Raw genomic sequence first — 26,021 nt, 5'->3', positions numbered from 1 at the left:
TGTGATACAGTGACTTGATAAAATGTCTGAAAAACGTAAACGTGTTGTTTTAGGACTTAATCAAAAACTTGAAATTCTAAAACTCTTAAGAAAGGGCGAAACTGCGACAAGTGTAGCGCTGATTTATGGTCTTAGAAGAACAACAGTTAACGATATAAAACGTGTTGCTGATAAAATAGAACATGTGTCAACAATGCAGAGCATGGATGGAAATGTGCGAACAAGAAAGACAATGAAACCTGCAAAATATGATGAATTGGACACTGCAATGTACCGATGGTTTATGCAAGCAAGAAGTCAGGGGATTCCACTTTCAGAGCCTATAATAATGGCCAAGGCTGTTGAAATGAACAACAAACATGACGTATTTTGCAACTTTTGTAGCTACTGTACAGATGTTTTTATCATGTAATAAATAGTTTTATTTACTATTACTGTCGTGTTTAATTTGTTTTCGCTCCGAAATATTATTATATTACTGTGAGAGTGATATGTGTGTATACATAAAATAATTGATTGAGGTTATGTTTTGGAGGAATACAGTGTTTCTGTTATCCGTCTATTCGCTCAACCGTCACGACCACGGCCCGAAGATGACGGTTAATCGAGTTTCCACTGTACTGTATATGACCCGTCTCTCCTTATAGCTTGCCCTTATTTTTCTCAGAATTTCGAACATCTTGCATCATTTTATATTGTCGAACGCTTTTTTCTAGATCGACAAATTCCATGAACGTTTCTTGATTTTTCTTTAGTCTTGCTTCCATTATTAGCCGCAACGTCAGAATTCCTTCTCTCGTGCGTTCACCTTTTCTAAATACAAACTGATCGTCATCTAGCGCACCCTCAATTTTCTTTTCCATTCTTCTGTATAGCATTCTTGTCAGCAACTTGGATGCATGAGCTGTTAAGCTGATTGTGCGATAATTCTCGCATTTGTCAGCTCTTGCCGTCTTCGGAATTGTGTGGATGATGTTTTTCCGAAAGTAAGATTACGTCGCCAGACTCGTACATTCTACACAACAATGTGATTAGTCGTTTTGTTGCCACTCCTCCCAACTATTTTAGAAATTCTGATGGAATATTATCAATCCCTTCTGCTTTATTTGATCTTAAAAAGCTCCTCCAAAGCTCTCTTAAATTCTGATTCTAATATCGGGTCACCTATCTCTTCTAAATCGACTACTGTTTCTTCTTCTGTCACGTCAGACAAAACTTTCTCCTCACAGTAGCTTTCAATGTGTTCTTGCCACCTATCCGCTCTCTTGTCTGCATTTAACAGTGGAATTCCCGTTGCACTCTTAATTTTATCACCCTTGATTTTAATGTCACCAAAAGTTGTTTTTTCTTTCCTCTATGCTGAGTCATTCCTTCCGGCGATCATTTCTTTTTCGATTTCTTCACATTTTTCCCTGCAGCCATATCGTCTTAGCTTCCCTGCACTTCCTGTTTATTTCATTCCTCAGCGACTTGTATTTCTGTATTCCTGAGTCTCCCAGAACATTTTTGTACTTCCTCCTTTTGTAAGTAGGCTGTTTAGGTTTTCTTATTGGTAACGCCACATAGCGCTCTGTATGAAAAATCACTGGCTGTGCTGTGTGCAGTCTGTGGCTGGTTTGCATTGTTGTCTGCCTTTGTAGTGTTGGGCAGCGGCAGCTGGATGTTAACAGCGCGTAGCGTTGCGCAGTTGGAGGTGAGCCGCCAGCAGTGGTGGACGTGGGGAGAGAGATGGCGGAGTTTTGAAATTTGTAAGAATTGGTGTCATGAAGTGATATATATATTATGACTACTAAGGTAAATACATTGTTTGTTCTCTATTAAAATCTTTCATTTGCTAACTATACCTATCAGTAGTTAGTGCCTTCCGTAGTTTGAATCTTTTATTTAGCTGGCAGTAGTGGCGCTCGCTGTATTGCAGTAGCTTGAGTAACGAAGATTTTTGTGAGGTAGGTGATTTGTGAAAGGTATAGGTTAATGTTAGTCAGGGCCATTTTTTCGTAGGGATTTTTGGAAGTCAGATTGCGTTGCGCTAAAAATATTGTGTGTCAGTTTAAGCGCAATCGTGTATATATAAAGGGGACGTTTCACTTTCATCGATCAATTTAAGTATTTCTTCTATTACCCATAGTTTCTTCGCAGTTATCTTCTTTGTACTTATGTTTTCCTACCCAACTTCTGTTATCGCCCTTTTTAGGGATGTCCATTCCTCTTTCTCTGTATTGCCTACTGAGCTATTCCTTGTTGCTGTATCTATAGCCCTAGAGAACTTCAAACGTATCTCGTCATTCCTTAGTACTTCCGTGTCCCACTTCTTTGCTTATTGATTGTTCCTGACTAATGTCTTAAACTTCAGCCTACTATTCATCACTACTGTATTGTGATCTGAGTCTGCATCTGCTCCTAGGTACGCCTTACAACCCAATATCTGATTTCGTAATCTCTGTCTGACAGTGATGTAATCCAACTGAAATCATCCCGTATCACCCGGCCTTTTCCAAGTGTACGTCCTCCTCTTGTGATTCCTGAACAGAGTATTCGCTGTTACTAGCTGAAACTTGTTACAGAACTCAATTAATCTTTCTCCTCTCTCATACCTTGTCCCAAGCCCATATTCTCCCGCAACCTTTTCTTCTACTTCTACCTCCACAACTGCATTCCAGTCCCCCATGGCTATTAGATTTTCATCTCCCTTTACATACTGTGTTACCCTTTCAATATCCTCATATACTTTCTCTCTCTCTTCGTCTTCAGCTTGAGACGCCTGCATGTATATCTGAACTATCATTCTCGATGTTGGTTTGCTGTCGATTCTGATAAGAATAACCCAGTCACTGAACTGTTCACAGTAACACACCCTCTGCCCTACCTTCCTATTCATAGCGAATCCTACTCCCTTTGCTGCTGTTGATATTATCCTATACTCATCTGAGCAGAAATCCGTGTCGTCTTTCCACTTCACTTCACTGACCCCCTACTATATCTAGATTGAGCCTTTGCATTTCCCTTTTCAGATTTTCTAGGTTTCCTACCACGTTCAAGCTGACATTCCACGCCCCACCTCGCAGAATGTTATTATTTCGTTGATTATTCAATCTTTTTCTCGTGGTAGCCTTCCGCCTGGCAGTCCTCTACCGGAGATCCGGATGGGGGACTAATCTGGGATCTTTTGCTGAAGGAGAGATCATCATGACACTTCTCAATTACAGGCCACATGTCCTGTGGATACACGTTATGTGTCTCTAATGTAGTGGGTTCCATTGTTTTCTGCAACCTCTTGCCGTTGATCTTTGCTGATTCTTTCGCCTTTCGGGCCACCCCTTGGACAAGAGTGTGCCCTGAACCTCTGTCCGCTTCTGCGCCCTCTTTGGCAAGGCCGTTGGCAGAATAGGGGTGACTTCTTATGCCGGAAGTCTTCGGCCGCCAATGCTGTTTAATCAAAATTTAAGTAGTGGCGGGATTCGAATCCGGAACCGAAGACGTTTTGATTATGAATAAAAGGCGCTACCCCAAGACCACAACCTTAAGGAAATATAATCGACCGATTTTTGAGTTTTGCCCATGAGTGTGAGACCTAGCAAATTGGATTAGTACAAGAGATTGCGGAGATGCTGAACAGAGAAGCTCGTTACCTTACAGGATCTAATAGCCATCGCGTTACGAATGTGCTCATCAAACTGCAGTGACAGTCTTTGCAAGACAGGCGTAGCGAATCACGGAGAAATACCAAGAGCGTATGTTCCGGGAAGAGTAGACAACAAATTACTTCGTCTTGCATACGTTATACCAAACGTTAGTATGGATGTTGATCGGTCTCTTTGGTTTCGTGATGTACTCGAGTTGTGTATTTCTCAGGCTATTGATGGCAACACCGTGTGGTGCAGTCGAGTCCGAGAACCACCGAAAACGTTGAGACAGCCATCCTTGATGACCGCTCAAGACAAGCCCGCATCTCACGGTTTTAGATCGCAGCTGGATCCAAGGCACGCTCATTTCTCTCGATGACGTCCCAGATATGTTCAACAGCACTGAGGTCAAGAACCCTCATGTCCGTGGACGTGTTCCTGAAAAGGTGGAGTGCTGCGTTATCGTGTTGAACGTACGGTTGACCTGTGGAGTGCTGTAGTCAGACACACAAGTTTGAGCTTTAGGTTTCTGTATCTTTCAGCGATAAAATACTCAAGTTCGGCAAGACATTGTTCCTGACTTTACCTAATAGAGCTAGGATTCTACAACTTGCCATCCTGACGTAACTTTTTGCTCAGAAAACGGAAATAACAAATGAAGACCAGAAAGTAATGCATATGGACCAATATCTCAACAAAAGAGCTGAAAAATTTTGGCTTGAGAAAATTTTTCCTTGTTATAACAAGGACTAAAATGCGACTAATAGGCCCTGGAAACATGATTGACAGCGCGTGGTCAATTTGCCTGACAGAAAATTGGTGAATTATGAACTTTCCAGAGGCCTGTGAAGAAACGAGAATGTCAAGAGCTCAGGCGGAAAATCAGTTCTGAGTAAAGAAAGGAAAGCTGAAAGAGGGAGGGAACACATATTGGGTCTGTACAAGGGAGATGTACTTTAGGGCAGTGTTACAGAAATGGAAGCGAATGTAGGTGACGATGAGGTGGGAGATATGATACTGCAAGAAGAATTTGACAACACTGAAAGACCTAAGTCGAAACGAGATCCCGGGAGTAAAAACATTACGTTAGAACTACTGATAACCTGAGAGAGCCACCCGTGACGAAATTATTCCGCCGGTCGCTGTGGCCGAGCCGTTGTAGTGGTATCAGTCTGGAACCGCGCGACCGCTACGGTCGAAGGTTCGAATCCTGCCTCAGGTATGGATGTTTGTGATGTCCTTAGGTTAGTTAGGTTTAAGTAGTTCCAAGTTGAAGGGGACTGATGATCTCGGAAGTTAAGTCCCATAGTGCTCAGAGCCATTTGAACCATTTTTGAAATTCTTCCGTCTCGTGAGAACGATGTGTAAGACAGTCGAAATATCCTGAGATTTCAAAAAGAATATTGAAGTTTAAATTCCGAAGAAAGCAAGTGCTGCCAGGTGTTAATATTACCGAACTATTAGTTTAGTAAGTCATGGTTACAAAATACTAACACAAATTCTTTACAGAAGAATGAGAGAACTGGTAGACTTAGGGGAAGATGAATTTGCGTTCTAGAGAAATATAGGAGAACACGGGGCAATACTGGCCCAACGATTTCGGAAAAGAAAGACAAACCAACGTTCATAGCATTTGTAGACTTCGAGAAAGCTTTTGATAATGTAGACTGGAATACTCACTTCGGAGTTGTGAGAGTAGCAGGGGTAAAATACAAGGAGCGAAAAGCTATTTACAACTAGTACAGAAACCAAACGGCAAGGCATGAAAGGGAAGCAGTGGTTGAAAAGGGAGTGAGACAGGTTGCAGCCCATCCCGGCTGATATTCAATCTGTACAATGAGGAAGCCGTAAAAGAAACCGAACCACAATTTGGAACAGGAATTGAGGTCCAGGGAAAAGAAATAAAAACTTTGAGGTTTGCCAATGACATTGTAATTCTGTCAGAGACAGCAACGGACTTGGAAGAGCAGGAGGATATGAGATGAACGTCAACAGAAGCAGAACAAGGATAAGGAAATGTAGTTGAATTATATCAGGTGATGCTGAGGGAACTAGATTAGGAAACGAGACTCTTAAGATAGCACAAAAATTTTTGTATTTTGGCAGCAAAATAACTGATTATGGCCGAAGTAGAGAGGATATAAAATGTAGACTGGCAGTGACAAGAAAAGCGTTCCTGAAGAAGAAAAATCTGTTAACATCAAGTACAGTTTTAAGTGTCAGCAACTCTTTTCTGAAAGTATTTAGAGTGTAGCCATGAATGGAAGTGAAAAATGGACGATAAACAGTTTAGACAAGAAGAGAACAGAAGCTTTTGAAATGTGGGTCCAACAGAATGCTGAAAACTATGAAATTTCCTGGCAAATTAAAACTGTGTGCAGGACCGAGACTCGAACTCGGGACCTTTGCCTTTCACGGGCCAGTGCTCTACCAACTGAGCTACCCAAGCACGACTCACGCCCCTCCTCACAGCTTTAATTCCGCCAGTACCTCGTCTCCTATCTTCCAAACTTCACAGAAGCACTCCTGCATACCTTGCAGAACTAGCAGTCCTGGAAGAAAGAATATTGCGGAGACATGGTGTAGCCACAGCCTGGGGGGTTGTTTCCAGAATGAGATTGACTCTGCAGCAGAGTGTGTGTGCTGATATGAAACTTCCTGGCAGATTAAAACTGTGTGCCGTACCGTGCTCAGTTGGTAGGGCACTTACCCGGGAAAGGCAAAGGTCCCGAGTTCGAGTCTCGGTCCGCACACAGTTTTAATCTGCCAGGAAGTTTCATATCAGCGCACACTCCGCTGCAGGGTGAAAATCTCATTCTGCTGAGAACTAGATGGGTAGTTCGTTTAACTAGTGAGAAAGTACTGAACAGAAGTGGGGGGGGGGGGGGAGAAAAGAAATTTGTGGCACAACCTGACTAGAAAAAGGGATAGGTTGACAAGAGACGTTCTGGGGCATCAGTAGATTATGAACCGTAAGAGAGAGACCAATCGATGAATACTGCAAGCAGTTTCAGAAGGATGTAGGTTGCAGTAGTTCCTCCGAGGTGAAGATGATGATGTTTGGTTTGTGGGGCGCTGAGCTGCGCGGTCATCAGCGCCAGTACAAAGTCCCAATTTTTACACAGTCCAATTTTTACCCAATCCAATCTAGCCACTATGATGAAAATGATCGTATGGCGTTTATTGGCCGCGATATCCCCTTCAGGGTACGGCCGCCGTATTGCGAGTCTTTAGTTGACGCTGCGTCGAAAATGGCTCTGAGCACTATGCGAGTTAACATCTGAGGTCATCAGTCGCCTAGAACTTAGAACTAATTAAACCGAACTAACCTAAGGACATCACACACATCCATGCCCGAGGCAGGATTCGAACCTGTGACCATAGCGGTCGCGAGGCTTCGACTGTAGCGCCTAGAACCGCACGGCCACTCCGACCGGCGAGCTGCTTCGAATTATGACGACGACGATGATGATGATGATGATGATGATAACACAAATACCCAGTCCCCGGGCAGATAAAATCTCCAACCCGGCCGGCAATCGAACCTGGGACCCCGTAATCCAGAAACACAACGCTAGCCACTAGACCACGAGCTGCTGACTCGGAGATGGTGAGGCTTGCACAGGATAGAGTAGCATGGAGTGCTGCGTCAAACCTGTTTTCGAAGTGAAGACTACAACAAAAATAACAGCAGGAGCAGCAGCAGATCTTACGCACAAATGTGTTCCCCATGTTACCTTTCATTCCAAGTGTGTAGAACTGTAAGAGCGTCGACAGTGTAAGCTCGTGGGTGGCGGAAGCAGCAGTTGTCGCTACAGTCAGTATGTATTGTGACGCTGCCTTCGATCGGCCAGGGCGCACGCCGGTACACTCACTTAGGTGGCCTCTGAGTGACGGCGGCGGTGAGGGGTTGCGGCGGCTAAAGCTGGTGCAGGCGCCGTGCGCTCGCGCCACCTAACCTAACCTAACTAAACCTGCGCACGGCGGTGGCGCTCGCCGCGCCGTTATACTGGGTCAGTAGCGACCGGCAGGACGGGGGGGAACGGTAGCGTAGCACAGGGCGGTGAAAACACGCCACGCCACGCCGCGGCAGTTGGCCGCGATGCAGCGAATCAAACGGTTTGTGCTCGCGCAGCAGAGCAGCGAGGACGAGGCGTGGCATCTGCCCGAGATGCACGGGCTCACGTGAGTACCCCGTCTGCGTTCTGCAGGCAGCTCTGTGTAGTTTCTGCGGAAAACAGTTACTTCGCTACGTGCAGAGGTCTCGGAAATCTCTGAGATAACGTCGTATTTTTGCAGCGTCGCTCTGAACGGGCTTCGCTCTGTCTTGTGAGATCGGCTGTGGTGCAGTGAAGTGCTTCGCAGTCGACGCAAAGTGGCCAAGGGCGCGAGAGTTTGCAAGAGCTTCTGCTTCGCCAGCGATGTTTACGTGACCGGCACGCCGCGTGAGGGAAAGTTATACGTGCATCCGTCCCGTAATAGTGGCGTAGCTTGCCCGCTCACACGAGCCCGAAACAGGACGTATTACTGCAGGCAAAGTCGGTGACTTAACCGTTACTCGTGAAAAATCCGTCACTTACACGGAAAATGCCGTCACATTGTTTGTGAGCTTGTGTGAACACATCTTAATATTTTTGTTTTCGTTTTCGAGAGTGAAAACAAACCACCTGCCGCTTGGTGACTTCGGCTGAGCTCTTTCATCTCGTGAAATTTTCTCTGGACAATTGATTGATCCTTAGTGGCAGATAAGTTCAAGGTTTTAAATTTTTTTAGGTAGCATTAGATTGAAAGCGTTTTTTGTGAAATGTCACATTCAAACTGTTACGCGGAAGCTAAGGGTTACTGTCTTCGCAATCAGAATAATGTTCTCTGTTCACGACACTGAAACGTAAACGTTTATTTTCACTGTGTTCTGTTCTGAAGGATATTTTGGGGTAACTCCTCATTTGGAATTGATATTTTGAGCATACTGAACGGCCATTAGACTGATCTGTGGAATCAGCTCAAACACTTCCGTTCATGTTCATGTATTCCCTCGTGGTATTTCTGATAAATAAAAACTCTTAGATATAGAAATTATTTACACCGAAATAAAACATCAACCGTTGTACAGAAAGGTGTGCAGTGTTCGGCGGATTTTATTTTCAGTGGGCTTCCTACAGAAGTGAGAGTCAAATTGAACGTACTGCTTTTATTCTACATAGGAAGGTTTAGCAGCAATTGAGGAATGTTGTCTGTAATACACCTCTGAAGTATAGAAGTATGGTGTAGCTCATACGATCCGATGGTGCGGGAGACTGTAAATCAGCTTTCAAAACATTTTCCTTTTGTCCTCTGGTGCTTCTGTCGTACAGATCTACTTGGCCTCAGAGAAATCGTATTTTGTCATTTTCATTTTTGGAAGTGTGTAAACAACACTGCCACTTGTGCTTTTTTTACCTTGTTAACCTTCCATAATTGGCTAGGGCAATGTCTGCAGCTTAGGTAAGGTGGTTTACGGTAGCATCTTTCTGGACACGTCGTCATCGAATGATTGTTGCCCTTGTAACTGTCTGTATAACAGTAGAAAGTTTTTTATTGTGACTATATTTTACGTATACACACATTCTTTTTATGGTGAGGTGATACCCGCGATAGGGTGCGTTTTTTTTTTTTTTTTTTTTTAAGGATAGATATAGAACATTATATCTTAATGATCAAAGCTTTATGACACGAAAATCCTTCTCGACACGGGCGTCTACATTTATTCACATGCGACATTCGTATACTCCAGAGAATTCAAAGAGCACCAACGTCATTGCTAGTCAATCCCTTCCCTGCTCCACCCGTAAAAGGAACTAGGGAAAAACTGCTATCTATACGACTTCGTACGAGCTCTAATTACTCCTATCTTGGCTTTATGGTACGCGATATGTACGTTGCGGCAGTAAAATCTTACTTCAGTCAGCAGCAAATGCCGATTCTCCAAATTTTCCCAGTAGCGATTATCGAAAAGAACGTTTTCTTCTCTTCAGGGATTCCCGCCTGAGTTCACGAAGCGTTTCCGCAGTGCTCAGATGTAGATCGAACCTGCATGCAATAAATGCAGCAGCACACCTCTGAATAGCTTCCGTGTCTTCCTTTAACCCGACCTGGCGGGTCTCCCAAACACTCGAGCCGCACTCACGAATGAAGGGAACCGTGTTCTGTACGCGTCACCATTATAGTCTTGCCTGGTTAGCTCAGTCGGAACGAGCATTTCCTCTTCCGGATTCGAGTTTGTCTGCCACACATTTGTAATCTGTAAGAAAGTTTCAATACTCAAGCTCTTTCCTCCTCTACCGCACACATTGGACAGCAAAATCAAAGAATGTGTTTACATGAATGAAAGTTCCTAACCTTCCAGAAAAGAAGACATCTACATCTACGTGATTAATCTGCAATTCACAGTAAAGTGCCTGGCAGAGGGTTCAATGAACCACCTTCAAGCTGTCTCTCTACCGTTCCACTCTCTAAAGGCACGCGGGACAACGAGCACTTAATTTTTTCTGAGCGAGCCCTGATTTCTCTTATTTTATCGTGATGATCATTTCTCCCTATGTAGGTGGGTGCCAACAGAATGTTTTCGCAATCTGAGGACAAAACTGGTGACTGAAATTTCATGAGAAGATCCCGTCGCAAAGAAAAACGCCTTTGTTTTAATGATTGCCACTTCAATTCACGTCTGTCTGTGACACTATCTCCCCTATTTCGCGATAATAAAAAGCGAGCTGCCCTTATTTCTACTTTCTCGATGTCATCCGTCAGTCCCACCTGATGCAGATCGCACAGTGCACAGCAATTCCCCAGAATAGGGCGGACAAGCGCGATGGAAGCAGTCTTTTTAATAGACCTGTTGCACTTTCTGATGAATCGCAGTCTTTGGTTTGCTCTACCCAGAACACTATATATGTGATCGTTCCAATTTAGGTTATTTGTAATTGTAATCCGTAAGAATTTAGTTGAATTTACAGCCTTCAGATTTGTGTGGCTTATCGCGTAATCGAAATTTAGCGGCTTTCTTTTAGTACTCATGTGAAAAATTCACACTTTTCTTTATTCAGGGTCAATTTCCACTTTTCGCACCATACAGATATCTTATCTAAATCGTCTTGTAATTCGTTTTGGTCATCTGATGACTTTACAAGACGGTAAATGACAGCATCATCTGCAAACAATCTAAGACGGCTACTCAGATTGTCTCCTATGTCGTTAATATAGATTAGGAACCATAGAGGGCCTATAACACTTCCTTGGAGAACACCAGATATTACTTCTGTTTTACTCTGACTTTCCGTTTATTACTGCGAACTGTGACCTTTCTGACGGTAAATCACGAATCCCGTCACACAAATGAGGCTATATTCCATAGGCACGCAGTTTGGCTAGAAGATGCTTGTGAGAAACGGTATTGAAAGCCTTCTGAAAATCTAAAAATATGGAATCAATTTGATATCCCCTGTCGATAGCACTCACTATTTCATGAGTATAAAGAGCTACTTGTGTTTCACAAGAACGATATTTTCTGAATCAGTGCTGACTGTGTCAATAAATCGTTTTCGTCGAGGTACTTAATAATGTTCGAATACAGTATATCCCACTGCAAATTTTCATTAGTGATATGGATCTGTAATTTAGCTGATTACTCCTACTTCTCTTTTTGGGGTATTGGTGTGACTTGAGCAATTTTCCACTCTTTAGGTACGGATCTTTCTGTGAATGAGCGGTTGTATATAATTCCTAAATATGGAGCTGTTGTATCAGCATACTGTGAGAGGAACCTGACCAGTATAAAATATGGACCGAAGACCTTGGCTTTATTAAGTGATCTAAACTGCTTTGTTACACCGAGGATATCTGCTTCTATATTTCTCATCTTGTCAGTTGTTTTTCGTTGGAAATCAGGAATATTTAATTAGTCTTCTATGGTGAATGAGTTTTGGAAAACCGTGTTTAATAACACTGCTTTAGTGGCACTGTCATCAGTGACTTTACCACTGTTGTAGCGCAGTGAAGGTATTGATTGCTTCTTGCCACTGGTGTGCTTTGTGTACGACCAGAATCTCTTTGGGTTTTCTGCCAGATTTCGAGACAGAATTTCGTTGTGGAATTTATTAAAAGCATCTCGCATTTAAGTACGCGCTATATTTCGAACTTCTGCACAACTTTGCTAGTCTTGGGATTTTGCGTTCTTTTAAATTTGGATTCAGTTTTTTGCTGCTTCTGCAACAGCGATCGGACTCGTTTTGTGTACCATGGGGGATCAGTACCATCACTTATAAATTTATGTGGCATATATCTCTCAATTGCTGTCGATATTTCGATACTACATCTTTGAAATCATTCCACAACTTTCTGCTCTTACATGATCAGATCGGAAGGAATGAAGACTGTCTTTTAAAAAGGCGGTAAGAGCATTTTTACCAGCTTTTATAATAGATATTCTTTGCGTTTCTTTTTGAGGATTATAGGTATTACGGTATTCAGGCTACCAGCTAATTACGACTGGTTTGGGGGGGGGGGGGGGGTGTTGGCTGAGAGCAGTGGGGTAAGGAGAACGGGAGTCTTCAGCACAGCGAATGGATCATAACAGTGTCTGATAAGAAAGATAAGGTGATAAACATGGTATTAAGTCTTGCATGTAGATAAAAGATAACCAAGGGGACATATCTTTTGTGCGTCTTTCTGAGTTCGCCAATCGTTGGGAGATGACGAGTAAGGCGGCCAAAAACCAAATGGGGCGCTTTGTACTTTTTATCTACCCTGTTTAACAGAAAATATAGTTCGGCGGTGGTCTTGAGACTGCCTTCTTGTTTTACCCACAGCGTTCTCATGGGCTGCAATCGCCAAGATACCTGCTATCACTTCCGCGGCATTGTAGCGACAATGTTGTCTGTATTTTGTAACCAATCATCTGTCTGTCTCGTATCTTAGGCATCGGTAGTCCGACAGAATATCGCCAGAAACAGTGTTGTTGGAATGTAAAGTTATTCTAACAGCGCTCCATCGAACGGATCTGGGAATTTATTGCCACAAAGGATGTATACAAATGCATAATCTTTTTTCTGAATACGCTCTTACTGAGAAGTACGAAACGACATCTTGTTGAATTGCGCTTCTCGCAAGAATTACGCACCAGTAACTATTATTTACGTCTGTTGCAGGTATCTAGAGCGTATGCTAAGTTCAAACATAATGACGTTACTGGAAGAAAAGAAGGTTGGCTATTTCAAAGAATCCACACGAATTCAAAAAAAAAATGCACCCACTTGAAAGACAGTCTGCTGCAGTCGTATACGATATCTTGCGAACAGTAGGTAAAGGTCAGCAGGTAGATCCGCCTCCATATATTTCAGGAAGGCGCTTCTGCACTGTGTTGTTTTTGTGGTTTTCAGTCCTGAGACTGATTTGATGCAGCTCTCCATGCTACTCTATCCTGTGCAAGCTTCTTCATCTCCCAGTACCTACTGCAACCTACGTCCTTCTGAATCTGCTTACTGTATTCATCTCTTGGTCTCCCTCTACGATTTTTACCCTCCACGGTGCCCTCCAATACTAAATTGGCGATCCCTTGATGCCTCAGAACAAGTCCTACCAACCGATCCCTTTTTCTGGTCAAGTTGTGCCACAAACTTCTCTTCTCCCCAATCCTATTCAATACTTCCTCATTAGTTATGTGATCTACCCATTTAATCTTCAGCATACTTCTGTAGCACCACATTTCGAAAGCTTCTATTCTCTTCTTGTACAAGCTAGTTATCGTCCATATTTCACTTCCATGCATGGCTACACTCCATACACATACTTTCAGAAACGACTTCCTGTCACTTAAATCTATACTCAATGCTAACAAATTTCTCTTCTTCAGAAACGCTTTCCTTGCCATTGCCAGTCTACATTTTATATCCTCTCTACTTCGACCATCATCAGTTATTTTGCTCCCCAAACAGCAAAACTCCTTTACTACTTTAATTGTCTCATTTCCTAATCTAATTCCTTCAGCATCACCCGACTTAATTCGACTACATTCTATTATCCTCGTTTTGCTTTTGTTGACGTTCATTTTATATCCTCCTTTCAAGACACTATCCGTTCCGTTCAACTGCTCTTCCAAGTCCTTTGCTGTCTCTGACAGAATTACAATATCATCGGCGAACCTCAAAGTTTTTATTTCTTCTCCAAGGATTTTAATACCTACTCCAAATTTTTCTTTTGTTTCCTTTACTTCTTGCTCAATATACAGATTGAATAACATCGGGGATAGGCTACAACCCTGTCTTACTCCCTTCCCACCCACTGCTTCCCTTTCATGCCCCTCGACTCTTATAACTGCCATCTGGTTTCTGTACAAATTGTAAATAGCCTTTCGCTCCCTGTATTTTACCCCTGCCACCTTCAGAATTTGAAAGAGAGTATTCCAGTCAACATTGTCAAAAGCTTTCTCTAAGTCTACAAATGCTAGAAACGTAGGTTTGCCCTTCCGTAATCTAGCTTCTAAGATAAGTCGTAGGGTCAGTACTGCCTCACGTCTTCCAACATTTCTACGGAATCCAAACTGACCTTCCCCGAGGTCGGCTTCTACTAGTTTTCCATTCGTCTGTAAAGAATTCGTGTTAGTATTTTGCAGCTGTGACTTATTAAACTGATAGTTCGGTAATTTTCACATCTGTCAACACCTGCTTCCTTTGGGATTGGAATTATTATATTCTTCTTGAAGTCTGAGGGTATTTCGCCTGTCTCATACATCTTGCTCACCAGCTGGTAGAGTCTTGTAAGGACTGGCTCTCCCGAGGCCGTCAGTAGTTCCAATGGAATGTTGTCTACTCCGGGGGCCTTGTTTCGACTCAGGTCTTTCAGTGCTCTGTCAAACTCTTCACGCAGTATCGTATCTTCCATTTCATCTTCATCTACATCGTCTTCCATTTCCATAATATTGTACTCAAGTACATCGCTGTTGTATAGACCCTCTATATACTCCTTCCACCTTCCTGCTTTCTCTTCTTTGCTTAGAACTGGGTTTCCATCTGAGCTCTTGGTGTTCATACAAGTGGTTCTCTTATCTCCAAAGGTCTCTTTAATTTTCCTGTAGGCAGTATCTATCTTACCCCTAGTGAGATAAGCCTCTACATCCTTACATTTGTCCTCTAGCCATCCCTGCGTAGCCATTTTGCACTTCCTGTCGATCTCATTTTTGAGACGTCTGTATTCCTTTTTGCCTGCTTCATTTACTGCATTTTTATATTTTCTCCTTCCATCAGTTAAATTCAATATTTCTTCTGTCACCCAAGGATCTCTACTAGCCCTCATCTTTTTACCTACTTGATCCTCGGCTGCCGTCACTACTTCATCCCTCAAAGCTATCCATTCTTCTTCTACTGTATTTCTTTCCCCCATTCTTGTCAATTGCTCCCTTATGCTCTCCCTGAAACTTTGTACAACCTCTGGGTCTTTCAGTTTATCCAGGTCCCATCTCCTTAAATGCCCACATTTTTGCAGTTTCTTCAATTTTAATCTACAGGTCATAACCTATAGATTGTGGTCAGAGTCCACATCTGCCCCAGGAAATGTCTTACAAATTAAAACGTGGTTCCTAAATCTCTGTCTTACCATTATATAATCTATCTGATATCTTTTAGTATCTCCAGGGTTCTTCCATGTATATAGCCTTCTTTTATGATTCTTGAACCAAGTGTTACCTATGATTAAGTTGTGCTCTGTGCAAAATTCTACCAGGCGGCTTCCTCTTTCATTTCTTTGCCCCAGTCCATATTCACCTACTACGTTTCCTTCTCTCCCTTTCCCTACTACCGAATTCCAGTCACCCATGACTATTAAATTTTCAACTCCCTTCACTATCTGAATAATTTCTTTTATTTGATCATACATTTCTTCAATTTCTTCGTCATCTGCAGAGCTAGTTGGCATATAAACTTGTACTACTGTAGTAGGTGTGGGCTTCGTATCTATCTTGGCCACAATAATGCGTTCACTATGCTGTTTGTAGTAGCTTACCCGCATTCCTATTTTCCTATTCATTATTAAACCTACTCCTGCATTACCCCTATTTGATTTTGTGTTTATAACCCTGTAGTCACCTGACCAGAAGTCTTGTTCTTCCTGCCACCGAACTTCACTAATTCCCACTATATCTAACATTAACCTATCCATTTCCTTTTTTAATTTTTCTAACCTACTTGCCCGATTAAGGGATCTGACATTCCACGCTCCGATCCGTAGAACGCCAGTTTTCTTTCTCCTGATAAAGACATCATCTTGAGTAGTCCCCGCCCGGAGATCCGAATGGGGGACTATTTTACCTCCGGAATATTTTACCCAAGAGGACGCCATCATCATCTAATCATACAGTAAAGCTGCATGCCCTCGGGAAAGATTACGGCCGTAGTTTCCCCTTGCTTTCAGCCGTTCGCAGTACCAGCACAGTAAGGCCGTTTTGGTAATGGTTACAAGGCCAGATCAGTCAATCATCCAGACTGTTGCCCCTGCAACTACTGAAAAGGCTGCTGACCCTCTTCAGGAACCACACATTTGTCTGGCCTCTCAACAGATACCCCTCCGTTGTGGTTGCACCTACGGTACGGCTATCTGTATCGCTGAGGCACGCAAGCCTCCCCACCAACGGCAAGGTCCATGGTTAATGGGGGGACTGCACTGTATCATCGATTAATAAAAAAGATACACCATCATACGGAGCATCTTAAGAAATGCAATTGGATCAACGAATGTTTGACGGCCAATGCGCAGTCCAAACGAAAGGAACATCGTATGTGTCCCGGGGAATCGTAATAGGTCATATAATGTTTTAAGCATACGTAAAAGACTTGATCAGCAGCACTGTCAGACTGTACTCCGACAATGTTTTTCTTCTGCATGAAACTACCATCATTAGATGGTCGTAAGGAAATGTGGAAAGACTTAACAAAATTTTCACTTTTTGCAGTAAAAGTGGCAGCTCTCATTAAATGTGGATAAAGGGTAGGTAATTCCTATAACAGAGAGGACCCGGTAATATACGAGTACAACACTCATTAAGGATAAGTGCAGAATGTGGTGTCACACATCGTGGTACTACACAAAACTGACGCTAATAGCTTAGTCACATAGGGAGCACACACGACTCAGATCTGTAAGCCCACGGTATTGGTATGTTTTCAGCACACGTAAAAGACTTGATCAGCAGCACTGCAAGTTGAGAAAACAGTTCCGAAAGACATGTGCTACAAAACACCACTGTTTACCGCGCATGTACCCTGACATCAGTATGGGATATGGTGACCATGCACACGTACACAGGCTGCACAACGGGTTGGCATACTCTGGATCAGGTGGTCGAGCAGCTGCTGGGGTATAGCCTCCCATTCTTGCACCAGTGCCTGTCGGAGCTCCTGAAGTGTCCTAGGGGCTTGAAGACGTGTAGCGATACGTCCACCGAGAGCATCCCAGACGTGCTCGATGGGGTTTAGGTCTGGAGAACAGGCAGGCCACTCCATTCGCCTGATATCTTCTGTTTCAAGGTACTCCTCCACGATAGCAGCTCGGTGGGACCCACTGCACCCCTGAAAAGGCGGAAATACTGGTGCAAAATGACGTCCCGATACACCTGACCTGTTACAGTTCCTCTGTCAAAGACATGCAGGGGTGTACGTGCACCACTCATAATCCCACCCCACACCATCAAATCACGACTTCCATACAGGTCCGCCGGCCGGGGTGACCGAGCGGTTGTAGGCGCTACAGTGGAAACGCGCGACCGCTACGGTCGCAGGTTCGAATCCTACCTCGGGCATGGATGTGTGTGATGTCATTAGGTTAGTTAGGATATAAGTAGTTCTAAATTCTAGGGCACTGATGACCTTAGAAGTTAAGTCCCATAGTGCTCAGAGCCATTTGAACCATTTGAATCCATACAGGTCCCTTTCAAGGACATTAAGGGGTTGGTATCTGGTTCCTGGTTTACGCCAGATGAAAACCCGGCGAGAATCACTGTTCACACGATACGTGGACTCGTCCGTGAACGTAACCTGGGGCCACTGTTCCAATGACCATGTACTGTGTTCGTGACACCAGGCTTTACGGGCTCTCCTGTGATCAGGGGTCAGTGGGATGCACCTTGCAGGTCTCCGGGCGAATAAATCATGTATGTTAAGTCGTGTGTAGACTGTGTGTCTGGAGACAGCTGTTCCAGTCGCTGCGGTAAGGTCCCGAGCAAGGCTACCTACAGTACTCCGTGGCCGTCTGCGGGCACTGATGGTGAGACATCGGTCTTCTTGTGGTGTTGTGCACTGTGGACGTCTCGTACTGTAGCGCCTGGATACGATTCCTGTCTGCTGGAACCGTTGCCATAATCTTGAGATCATACGTTGTGGCACACGGAGGGCCTGTGCTACGGCCTACTGTGTTTGTCCAGCCTCCAGTCGCCCTAGTATTCTACCTCTCATAACGTCATCAATATTTCTTCTTTGAGCCATTTTCGACACACAGTCACCATTAGCACGTCTGAAAATTTACTCGCCGCACCGTACTCTGATATGCACCCACACACCTCTGCATATGTGGACTGCTGCCAGCGCCACCGTGCGACGACCGCAGGTCAAATGCACCGCATGGTCATACCCCGAGGTGATTTAAACCCGCAAACCGCCCACCAGAGCGTTGTTTCACCGTGTATCAGCATTACCCTTAATTCATGAGCATGAGTGTAGATTAATGGTTTACATCTGGAAGACACCACATCGTTTAAATGTGTAGGCGCAATACTGAGAAGCAATTTGGAATGACACGATTCGCATAAAACATGTAATTGGCAAGGCGAAAGCCGATTTGTTGCAAGGGCCCTGTGAGAGTGCACGATATTTGTAAAGGACGGTAGCATACAAATCGCCAGTGTGACCTAAGAGTAATATAAGCTAGCGTTTTGAGGCATGGCAGCAAATACCGAATTCAAGGACGCGCTGCTAGGATCATAACTGGTCGACAGCCCATATAAAAGTCAAGCAGAAGTGAATAGGAGTCTTTGAAAAAAGGGCGACGTAGTTCTCACGAAACTCTTTTGGGTAAATTTAGACACACTGTGTTCCTCGAAAATTGGGCGAAAACTCTGTTGCCATTATCGCATATGCCGGGTAGATATCGTACGGACGAGATAGTGGAGGTTATGGCGAGGACAGTGAATATGCACTGTCTGATCAACAGCACGCTGACACCTATTCCTGGACATTAATATCGGGTGTCTCCACTCTTTGGCTTTGTGGCGGCTTGGACTCTGTTGTGGACGCTGTAACAGTGATGCCTGATGTCGGTGAAGGAATGGCGGCCTGTGATTCCGCAAGAGCTGAAACCAGAAAAGGTACTGATGTTAGGCGCAGGGGTCTGGAGCGAAGTCGACTCATACCGAAGGCGCTCCATCGGGGACTCTTGGCAGGTCAGTCCATTTCAGGAATGTTATTGTCCACAAAGCATTGTCTCACCCGCACCCCTATATGGCAGGCTTCAGTATCACGCTGACATAGCCATCGTTTTCAATCTGTTCCTTCACTGACTTAGTACACAATGCCGCAAAATGTGGTCATATATTTCCGCATTTGGCATATTATTAAGCGCAGTAATGGGACGACACCACAAGCAGTAAAAATACCGCCATACCGTTGTCGTGTCCTGACACAGGGTTAGAGGGAAGGCAGGAATTTTAAGGTGAGTATGAAATTTCCGAGCGGTGAGGAGCAAATGTAGGCGGAGAAATTCCCAGTGAAGGCAGAATGACGACTTGGATCAGCCCCAAACCCTACAAGAGATGCAGATTGTGGTACTGGACAGGCTACTTGGAGCAGGTGACTCGTGGAATTCAGGGGTCCGGTTAACACTGTTTGTGACCAGAGTAACTGCTACACTCAAGGCTAATTCTAAACATTTAAAAAAAAGCAAAGGAGACAATTGGTTGCACAACAGAAGTCGGTGTCTGAAGCCACGGTGGCAGGTGCTGACAGAACTAGCGAACACTATCAGCACGTTAAGTACAAACATGAGAGCAGCACCCCAAGGGAGGAGAACAGATACACTATGTGATCAAAACTACCCGGACACCCCCAAAAACATAGTTTATCATATGAGGTACATTGTGCTGCCACTTACTGACAGGTACTCCCTATCAGCGACCTCAGTAGTCATTAGACATCAAGAGAGAGCAGAATGGAGCGCTCCGCGGAACTCACCGACTTGGAACGTGATGAGGTGATCGGGTATCACTTGCGTCCTACGTCTGTAAGGGAGATTTCCACACTCTTAAATATCTCTAGGTCCACTGTTTTCGAAGCGATAGTGAAGTGGAAACGTGAAGGGACACGTACAGCACAAAATCGTACAGGCCAACATTTGAAGAGAATCGTAATGTGTAATATACAGACATCTATCCAGACCGTCATACAGGAATTCCAAACTGCAACAGTATCCAATGCAAGTACTATGGGAGTTAGGCGGGAGGAGAGAGAACTTGGATTTCATGGTCGAGCGGCTGTTCATAGGTGTCGCATAACGCCGGTAAGCCGGCCGGAGTGGCCCTGCGGTTCTAGGCACTACAGTCTGGAACCGCGTGACCGCTACGGTCGCAGGTTCGAATCCTGCCTCGGGCATGGATGTGTGTGATGTCCTTAGGTTAGTTAGGTTTAAGTAGTTCTAAGTTCTAGGGGACTGATGATCTCGGAAGTTATGTCCCATAGTGCTCAGAGCCATTTGAACCACGCCGGTAAATGCTTGGTGTGAGGAGCATAAACACTGGACGATTGAAGAGTGGAAAAACGCTATGTGGAGTGACGAATCACGGTGCACAATGTGTCAATGCGATGGTGTGAGCGTGGCGAATGCCCGGTGAACGTCATCTGTCAGCGCGTCTTGTGCCAACAGCCCGTGATGGGCTCACATAACTGCAGTGGACTGTTCTTCTTCGTCCACCATAGAGGCCGGATCTCGCACCTTCAGACTTCCATATGTTTGGCGCAAAGATGCGTGCACTCCAAGGGAAGCAGTCCGTGGGTGGTGGGGACGTTATTGGCACAGCAAGGCGTTGCCTCCGACGTCGACCAGTGGAGTGGCGCTATGCGGGCACACAGTCCCTCCAAGTAAGACGGCGTAGTGGCGTCGCATTTAACGGAGATGAGCTGTGTCGAAAAATAGTTTTGTAGCCAGAAGAGTGGGGAATAATATGGTGTACCGGAATAAAACCAACCTGCTTTGAGAATATTAAAATGTCGTGTGACTAGGGACTCCCGTCGGGTAGACCGTTCCCCGTGTGCAGGTCTTTCGATTTGACGCCACTTCGGCGACTTGCGCGTCGATGAGGATGAAATGATGATTAGGACAACACAACACCCAGTCAATGAGCGTAGAAAATCTGCGACCCAGCCGGGAATCGAACCCGGGCCCTTAGGATTGACATTGTGCCGCGCTGACCACTCTGGTACATGGATCAGACTGCTTTCAGCAGAAAAAGTATTTCATTACATATTGAACTGCCCTCGTAGATGTTACTTTACGTGAGATTGCGGTTAGCAATGCTTTCTATGCGTACCTACTTCAGAGAGTAAGTTCCATGTGTCGTTCCAGGCTAAGACAATTACACAAAAGAAGTGGCACATTGTTGGAAGAAACTTAATGTTTCGAGTTTTCTGCGTAGGGAGTTCTGCTGCGATGCGGATAACAGGCGCATCGCAATGTGAGATTGAAATTGTGCGGCAGCTGGAAATCTACTCCAGACATGAAGTATGCGGAACCAGTACGATTCTTGTGGGCGAAACGTCTAAATTGCATACTGGTTCAACGTGAAATTCTGGCGGTATATGGACCAAATGCAATGTCGCGCCCAAACGTAGCGAAATGGTGCCAATAATTTGACTAAGGCCGCTCAGACGTGCGTGATAGTGATCAGGAAGACTGGATGTTATGTCATGCGATTTCCATCTTTTCGGCAAGCTGAAAGAAAATTTGGAGGGCAAGAGATTTTCCAACGATGAGGACGTTCACACAGCTGTTCTCGAATGGATCCCATGCGAGGAGTCAAGAAATTGAACGATTGATAGAACATTCAGACCGTTGTTTACACAGACTGTGTGACTATGGTAAAAAAATAGTGTCATGTGTCTGTGTGACTTGGAAGTGTAGTGCAACATTCAGTAAAAGTTACTTGTCCTGCGTAATGAGGTATAACTTGCTTTTCGAAGTCCCCTTGTGCTCTTGTCGTAAACCGTATCAAATGGCTCTGAGCACTATGGGACTTAACATCTATGGTCATCAATCCCCTAGAACTTAAAACTACTTAAACCTAACTAACCTAAGGACATCACACACATCCATGCCCGAGGCAGGATTCGAACCTGCGACCGTAGCAGTCGCGCGGTTCCAGACTGAGCGCCTAGAACCGCGAGACCACCGCGGCCGGCTAAACCGTATCCAGAAGACTCTTGACCGCTGTTCGCCACTTTGTGGACATCACCGACTTAGACAATCATAAGAGTGAGAGGATTCCGAGGAAAAACTGCGCGGTTCGTCACGGGTTTGTTTAGTCGGTGAGAGAGCGTCACAGATACGCTCAACTATCCCCCAATGAGACACTCTGCTGGAAGACCTTGATGCCGAAAGCCTCCCAACTCGAGACGAGTAGCGAGAGACACATTTCATTCACTTTTAAATCATTTGATGACAACGACGAGAAGGAGATTATGGCTTAAAAAGAAGGGAGGAAAGCAGGGAGGGAGGAAGGAAGGAAGACAGAAAGAAAGACAGAAAGAAAGAAAGAAAGAAAGAAAGATTAGGGTTTAACGTCTCGTCGAGATTTAGATCTTTAGGGGCGGTGTACAAGCTGGGATTGTTTCGAGGATGGGGAACGAAATAGGTCATGCCCTTCCAAAGGGAGCATCCCGTCATTTGCCTGGCGCGATTCAGGGAAACCACTTGACTGGATGCGGATTTGAGCCGTCGTCCTCGCGAATTTGAGCCCAGTGTGCTAACCACTGCGCCACCTCGCTCTGTGCTTAAGAAAAGGCGTACCGAGAGGTGTGATATCGCGCACCGTGTAGGTGTGGTGTTGGATGAGGTAAAATGGTCTCCAGCACCTGCTGCGGACTTCAGATATAGAAACAGAGGTGGCTCAGCACTCTTCAGAAGTTTCTTGTTCGTCTTTTGGTGCGACACTACATTGTGTTACTGATGCTTAACGAGCTAAGTGGGAATCTACGATATGGTAGCACGTGTCCCATTGACATTTGTACCGTCGTTTTACCGTAAACCCATCATCGCTCTTTTCTCGTATTACAATAGCTGTGAGCCCCTTTATATGAAAAAAAAGGTACTATTGAAGGCATTTTTAAAAGAAGTGATCCTTTTGTTAATTACAGAATGCGGCTACGAGTCTTTTCCGCTCGCCCTCTTGGAGAAATTACGTAGATCATCACGTAGTTTTTGTCGCTGCATCTCTGCGACTGGGGAAGGAAATATTTTATTTGCTTTATTCGATATTCTCAGCTTCTCTGCCTGTCTTTGAACGCAGATATAAAATGATTAAAAACGACAATAGTTTCTGCAAATGAAATGATACGTTTTCAGAGACTGTACGGGTCTCATACATTTATGACTTAATGTATGTAGACTGAAGTGGCGAGTGAAAATGTTCGATGCTATTCCAGAAGGTGGAGAACCGCAGCAATTTTTTTTGTGTGTAAGCAGGAATTTAAAGTGGAGTGGGAGGCAGTGGGAATTTGGGTCGAGGAGGGAGGCGTGCCAGGGTAATCCGTGCAGGTGTGTGAACAGCTATGACAAGGTGGCGCAGTGGCTAATGCACCTTCCTATAAGCACAATAATCGGGTTCGATTCCCGGCCGTGGTACAAATTTTCAGTCACCGCTTCAGTCCATATAAATAAAATCATACCTCTATGAGACCAGTGGTGTCTATGAAACTGTGTCATTTCATTTGTACAAGTACCTGCTCCTGGGTTTCTGGCTGGATCCCCCATTTATGTTCGATGCTGAGGTGCTGTTCCAGAACATGGAGTACCTCGGCAAATCTGGTCGTGTGTAAGATGGAATTTAAAGCAGACTGGCAGACTGGAGCGGCAGAATTTGGCTCGAGGAGGGAGGGTGCCAGGGTAATCAGTGGAGTTGTGTGAACTGCTGTGTCAAGGTGGATTAGTGGCTAACGCACCTGCCTACTAAGCAGGGGATCCGGGTTAGACTCCCGGCCTTGGTACAGATTTCCTCTCGCGGCTTCAGCCCTTATACATAAAAGGACGATAGTTTATGTAGTTCCACGCCATCGTATTTTGAGACACTCGCCGTTTATTTTAGCAAATCCATTACAAAAAGTAGAGCGCGCCTCCATTTGTGTCCGCTCAGCTTCAAAAATCAAGTAATATTATCTGAGCCTTCCTCTTTTCATTTATTTCAAGGCAACTGAAAATTGGATGGCGGCAAACAAAGATAAAATTGCCGAAGTGAGCGCATAATCGATAGTAAAGAATACGGAAGGAGAAAAAATACGACGAGAACATTACGTAAACTCACAGAACTAAGCAGAAAGAGTTACAGTATGTCGCAGCCAGATGAAGTGAGATACATACGGACAACTCCCATTGCACTTGTTGCTGGTTAAACTATTCTTTTGTCAAATATAATCGTTATTGTTTTATATTTTGTGCGCCGAATCAGAAAATACTTATCTTAATAAAGTAATATTTGTCCTGTCCGATTTTTAGTATGTAAATATTTTCAAACAAAAACATTGAAGTTACGAAGGGACTTGGAAAACGAAGTTACTCATTATTATGACAGGTGAATTAACTTTTATTGAATGCTCTACTGCATTTCGCAGTGACACAGACACATGACACTATTTTTCAGCATATTCACCAAGTTACTGTAAGCAACGCTCGGAACGTTCTATCAGTCGTTGAATTCTTCGGCAGCAGAAATCCGCTCGTCGGTCTAAGAGGCAGAATCATATATATCTAAGGTCGAACTAATGGCAGGTTTTTTGCTATTCCTCAAATCAAGGCGCTTTCAAAAAATGATAAATTTTAGAAATTATGGTGATAATGAGAAAATTTCAAGACCTAGATTGGGATAAGGACACAAAGGTCCTGTTTATGAAGAGGTTGAGAAGATCTCACAGAACCTTCCAAGATTTTTAATGCACCTAAATCCACGTATATGCTATTTGGCGGGAAAAAAACCTAACTGGCGGTGCATGACAAGTCTTAAGCATATGCAACTTCGTAACAGGGTATGACTTCAAACTAGTGTAAATTCTGCTTGTCAAAACAGACGCTGTCACTTCGTATCACCTTTCCCTGTCGAGATGGCCGCATTGGCACGAACCGAAAGCCAATAAATTAATAAAAGAACAACTTGAAGTGATTCTACACTCCTGGAAATTGAAATAAGAACACCGTGAATTCATTGTCCCAGGAAGGGGAAACTTTATTGACACATTCCTGGGGTCAGATACATCACATGATCACACTGACAGAACCACAGCCACATAGACACAGGCAACAGAGCATGCACAATGTCGGCACTAGTACAGTGTATATCCACCTTTCGCAGCAATGCAGGCTGCTATTCTCCCATGGAGACGATCGTAGAGATGCTGGATGTAGTCCTGTGGAACGGCGTGCCATGCCATTTCCACCTGGCGCCTCAGTTGGACCAGCATTCGTGCTGGACGTGCAGACGCGTGAGACGACGCTTCATCCAGTCCCAAACATGCTCAATGGGGGACAGATCCGGAGATCTTGCTGGCCAGGGTAGTTGACTTACACCTTCTAGAGCACGTTGGGTGGCACGGGATACATGCGGACGTGCATTGTCCTGTTGGAACAGCAAGTTCCCTTGCCGGTCTAGGAATGGTAGAGCGATGGGTTCGATGACGGTTTGGATGTACCGTGCACTATTCAATGTCCCCTCGACGATCACCAGAGGTGTACGGCCAGTGTAGGAGATCGCTCCCCACACCATGATGCCGGGTGTTGGCCCTGTGTGCCTCGGTCGTATGCAGTCCTGATTGTGGCGCTCACCTGCACGGCGCCAAACACGCATACGACCATCACTGGCACCAAGGCAGAAGCGACTCTCATCGCTGAAGACGACACGTCTCCATTCGTCCCTCCATTCACGCCTGTCGCGACACCACTGGAGGCGGGCTGCACGATGTTGAGGCGTGAGCGGAAGACGGTCTAACGGTGTGCGGGACCGTAGCCCAGCTTCATGGAGAGGGTTGCGAATGGTCCTCGCCGATACCCCAGGAGCAACAGTGTCCCTAATTTGCTGGGAAGTGGCGGTGCGGTCCCCTACGGCACTGCGTAGGATCCTACGGTCTTGGC

At 44.7% G+C, this 26,021-nt stretch overlaps 1 protein-coding gene across 5 annotated transcripts in view; it reads left to right on the top strand.

The window, feature by feature from the left end:
• Nucleotides 1-26,021, top strand: part of LOC126285378 (acetyl-CoA carboxylase) — a 385,520-nt gene that overhangs the window by 164,256 nt on the left and 195,243 nt on the right. Inside the window, exon 1 of one of the 5 annotated variants that reach the window (XM_049984708.1) lies at nt 7,640-7,808. The exons of the other annotated variants lie outside the window; for them this stretch is intronic. Coding sequence (XP_049840665.1) covers nt 7,726-7,808 — 83 coding nt within the window. The 5' untranslated portion in view covers nt 7,640-7,725. Of the gene's footprint in view, nt 1-7,639; nt 7,809-26,021 lie in introns of those variants that run through there. 5 annotated transcript variants of the gene reach the window in all.

Source organism: Schistocerca gregaria, chromosome 8, assembly GCF_023897955.1.
Source record: "Schistocerca gregaria isolate iqSchGreg1 chromosome 8, iqSchGreg1.2, whole genome shotgun sequence".
Classification (NCBI taxonomy): domain Eukaryota; kingdom Metazoa; phylum Arthropoda; class Insecta; order Orthoptera; family Acrididae; genus Schistocerca; species Schistocerca gregaria.
The sequence above is the reverse complement of the archived record's forward strand: the minus strand, read 5'-3'. Positions and strand labels throughout refer to the sequence as shown.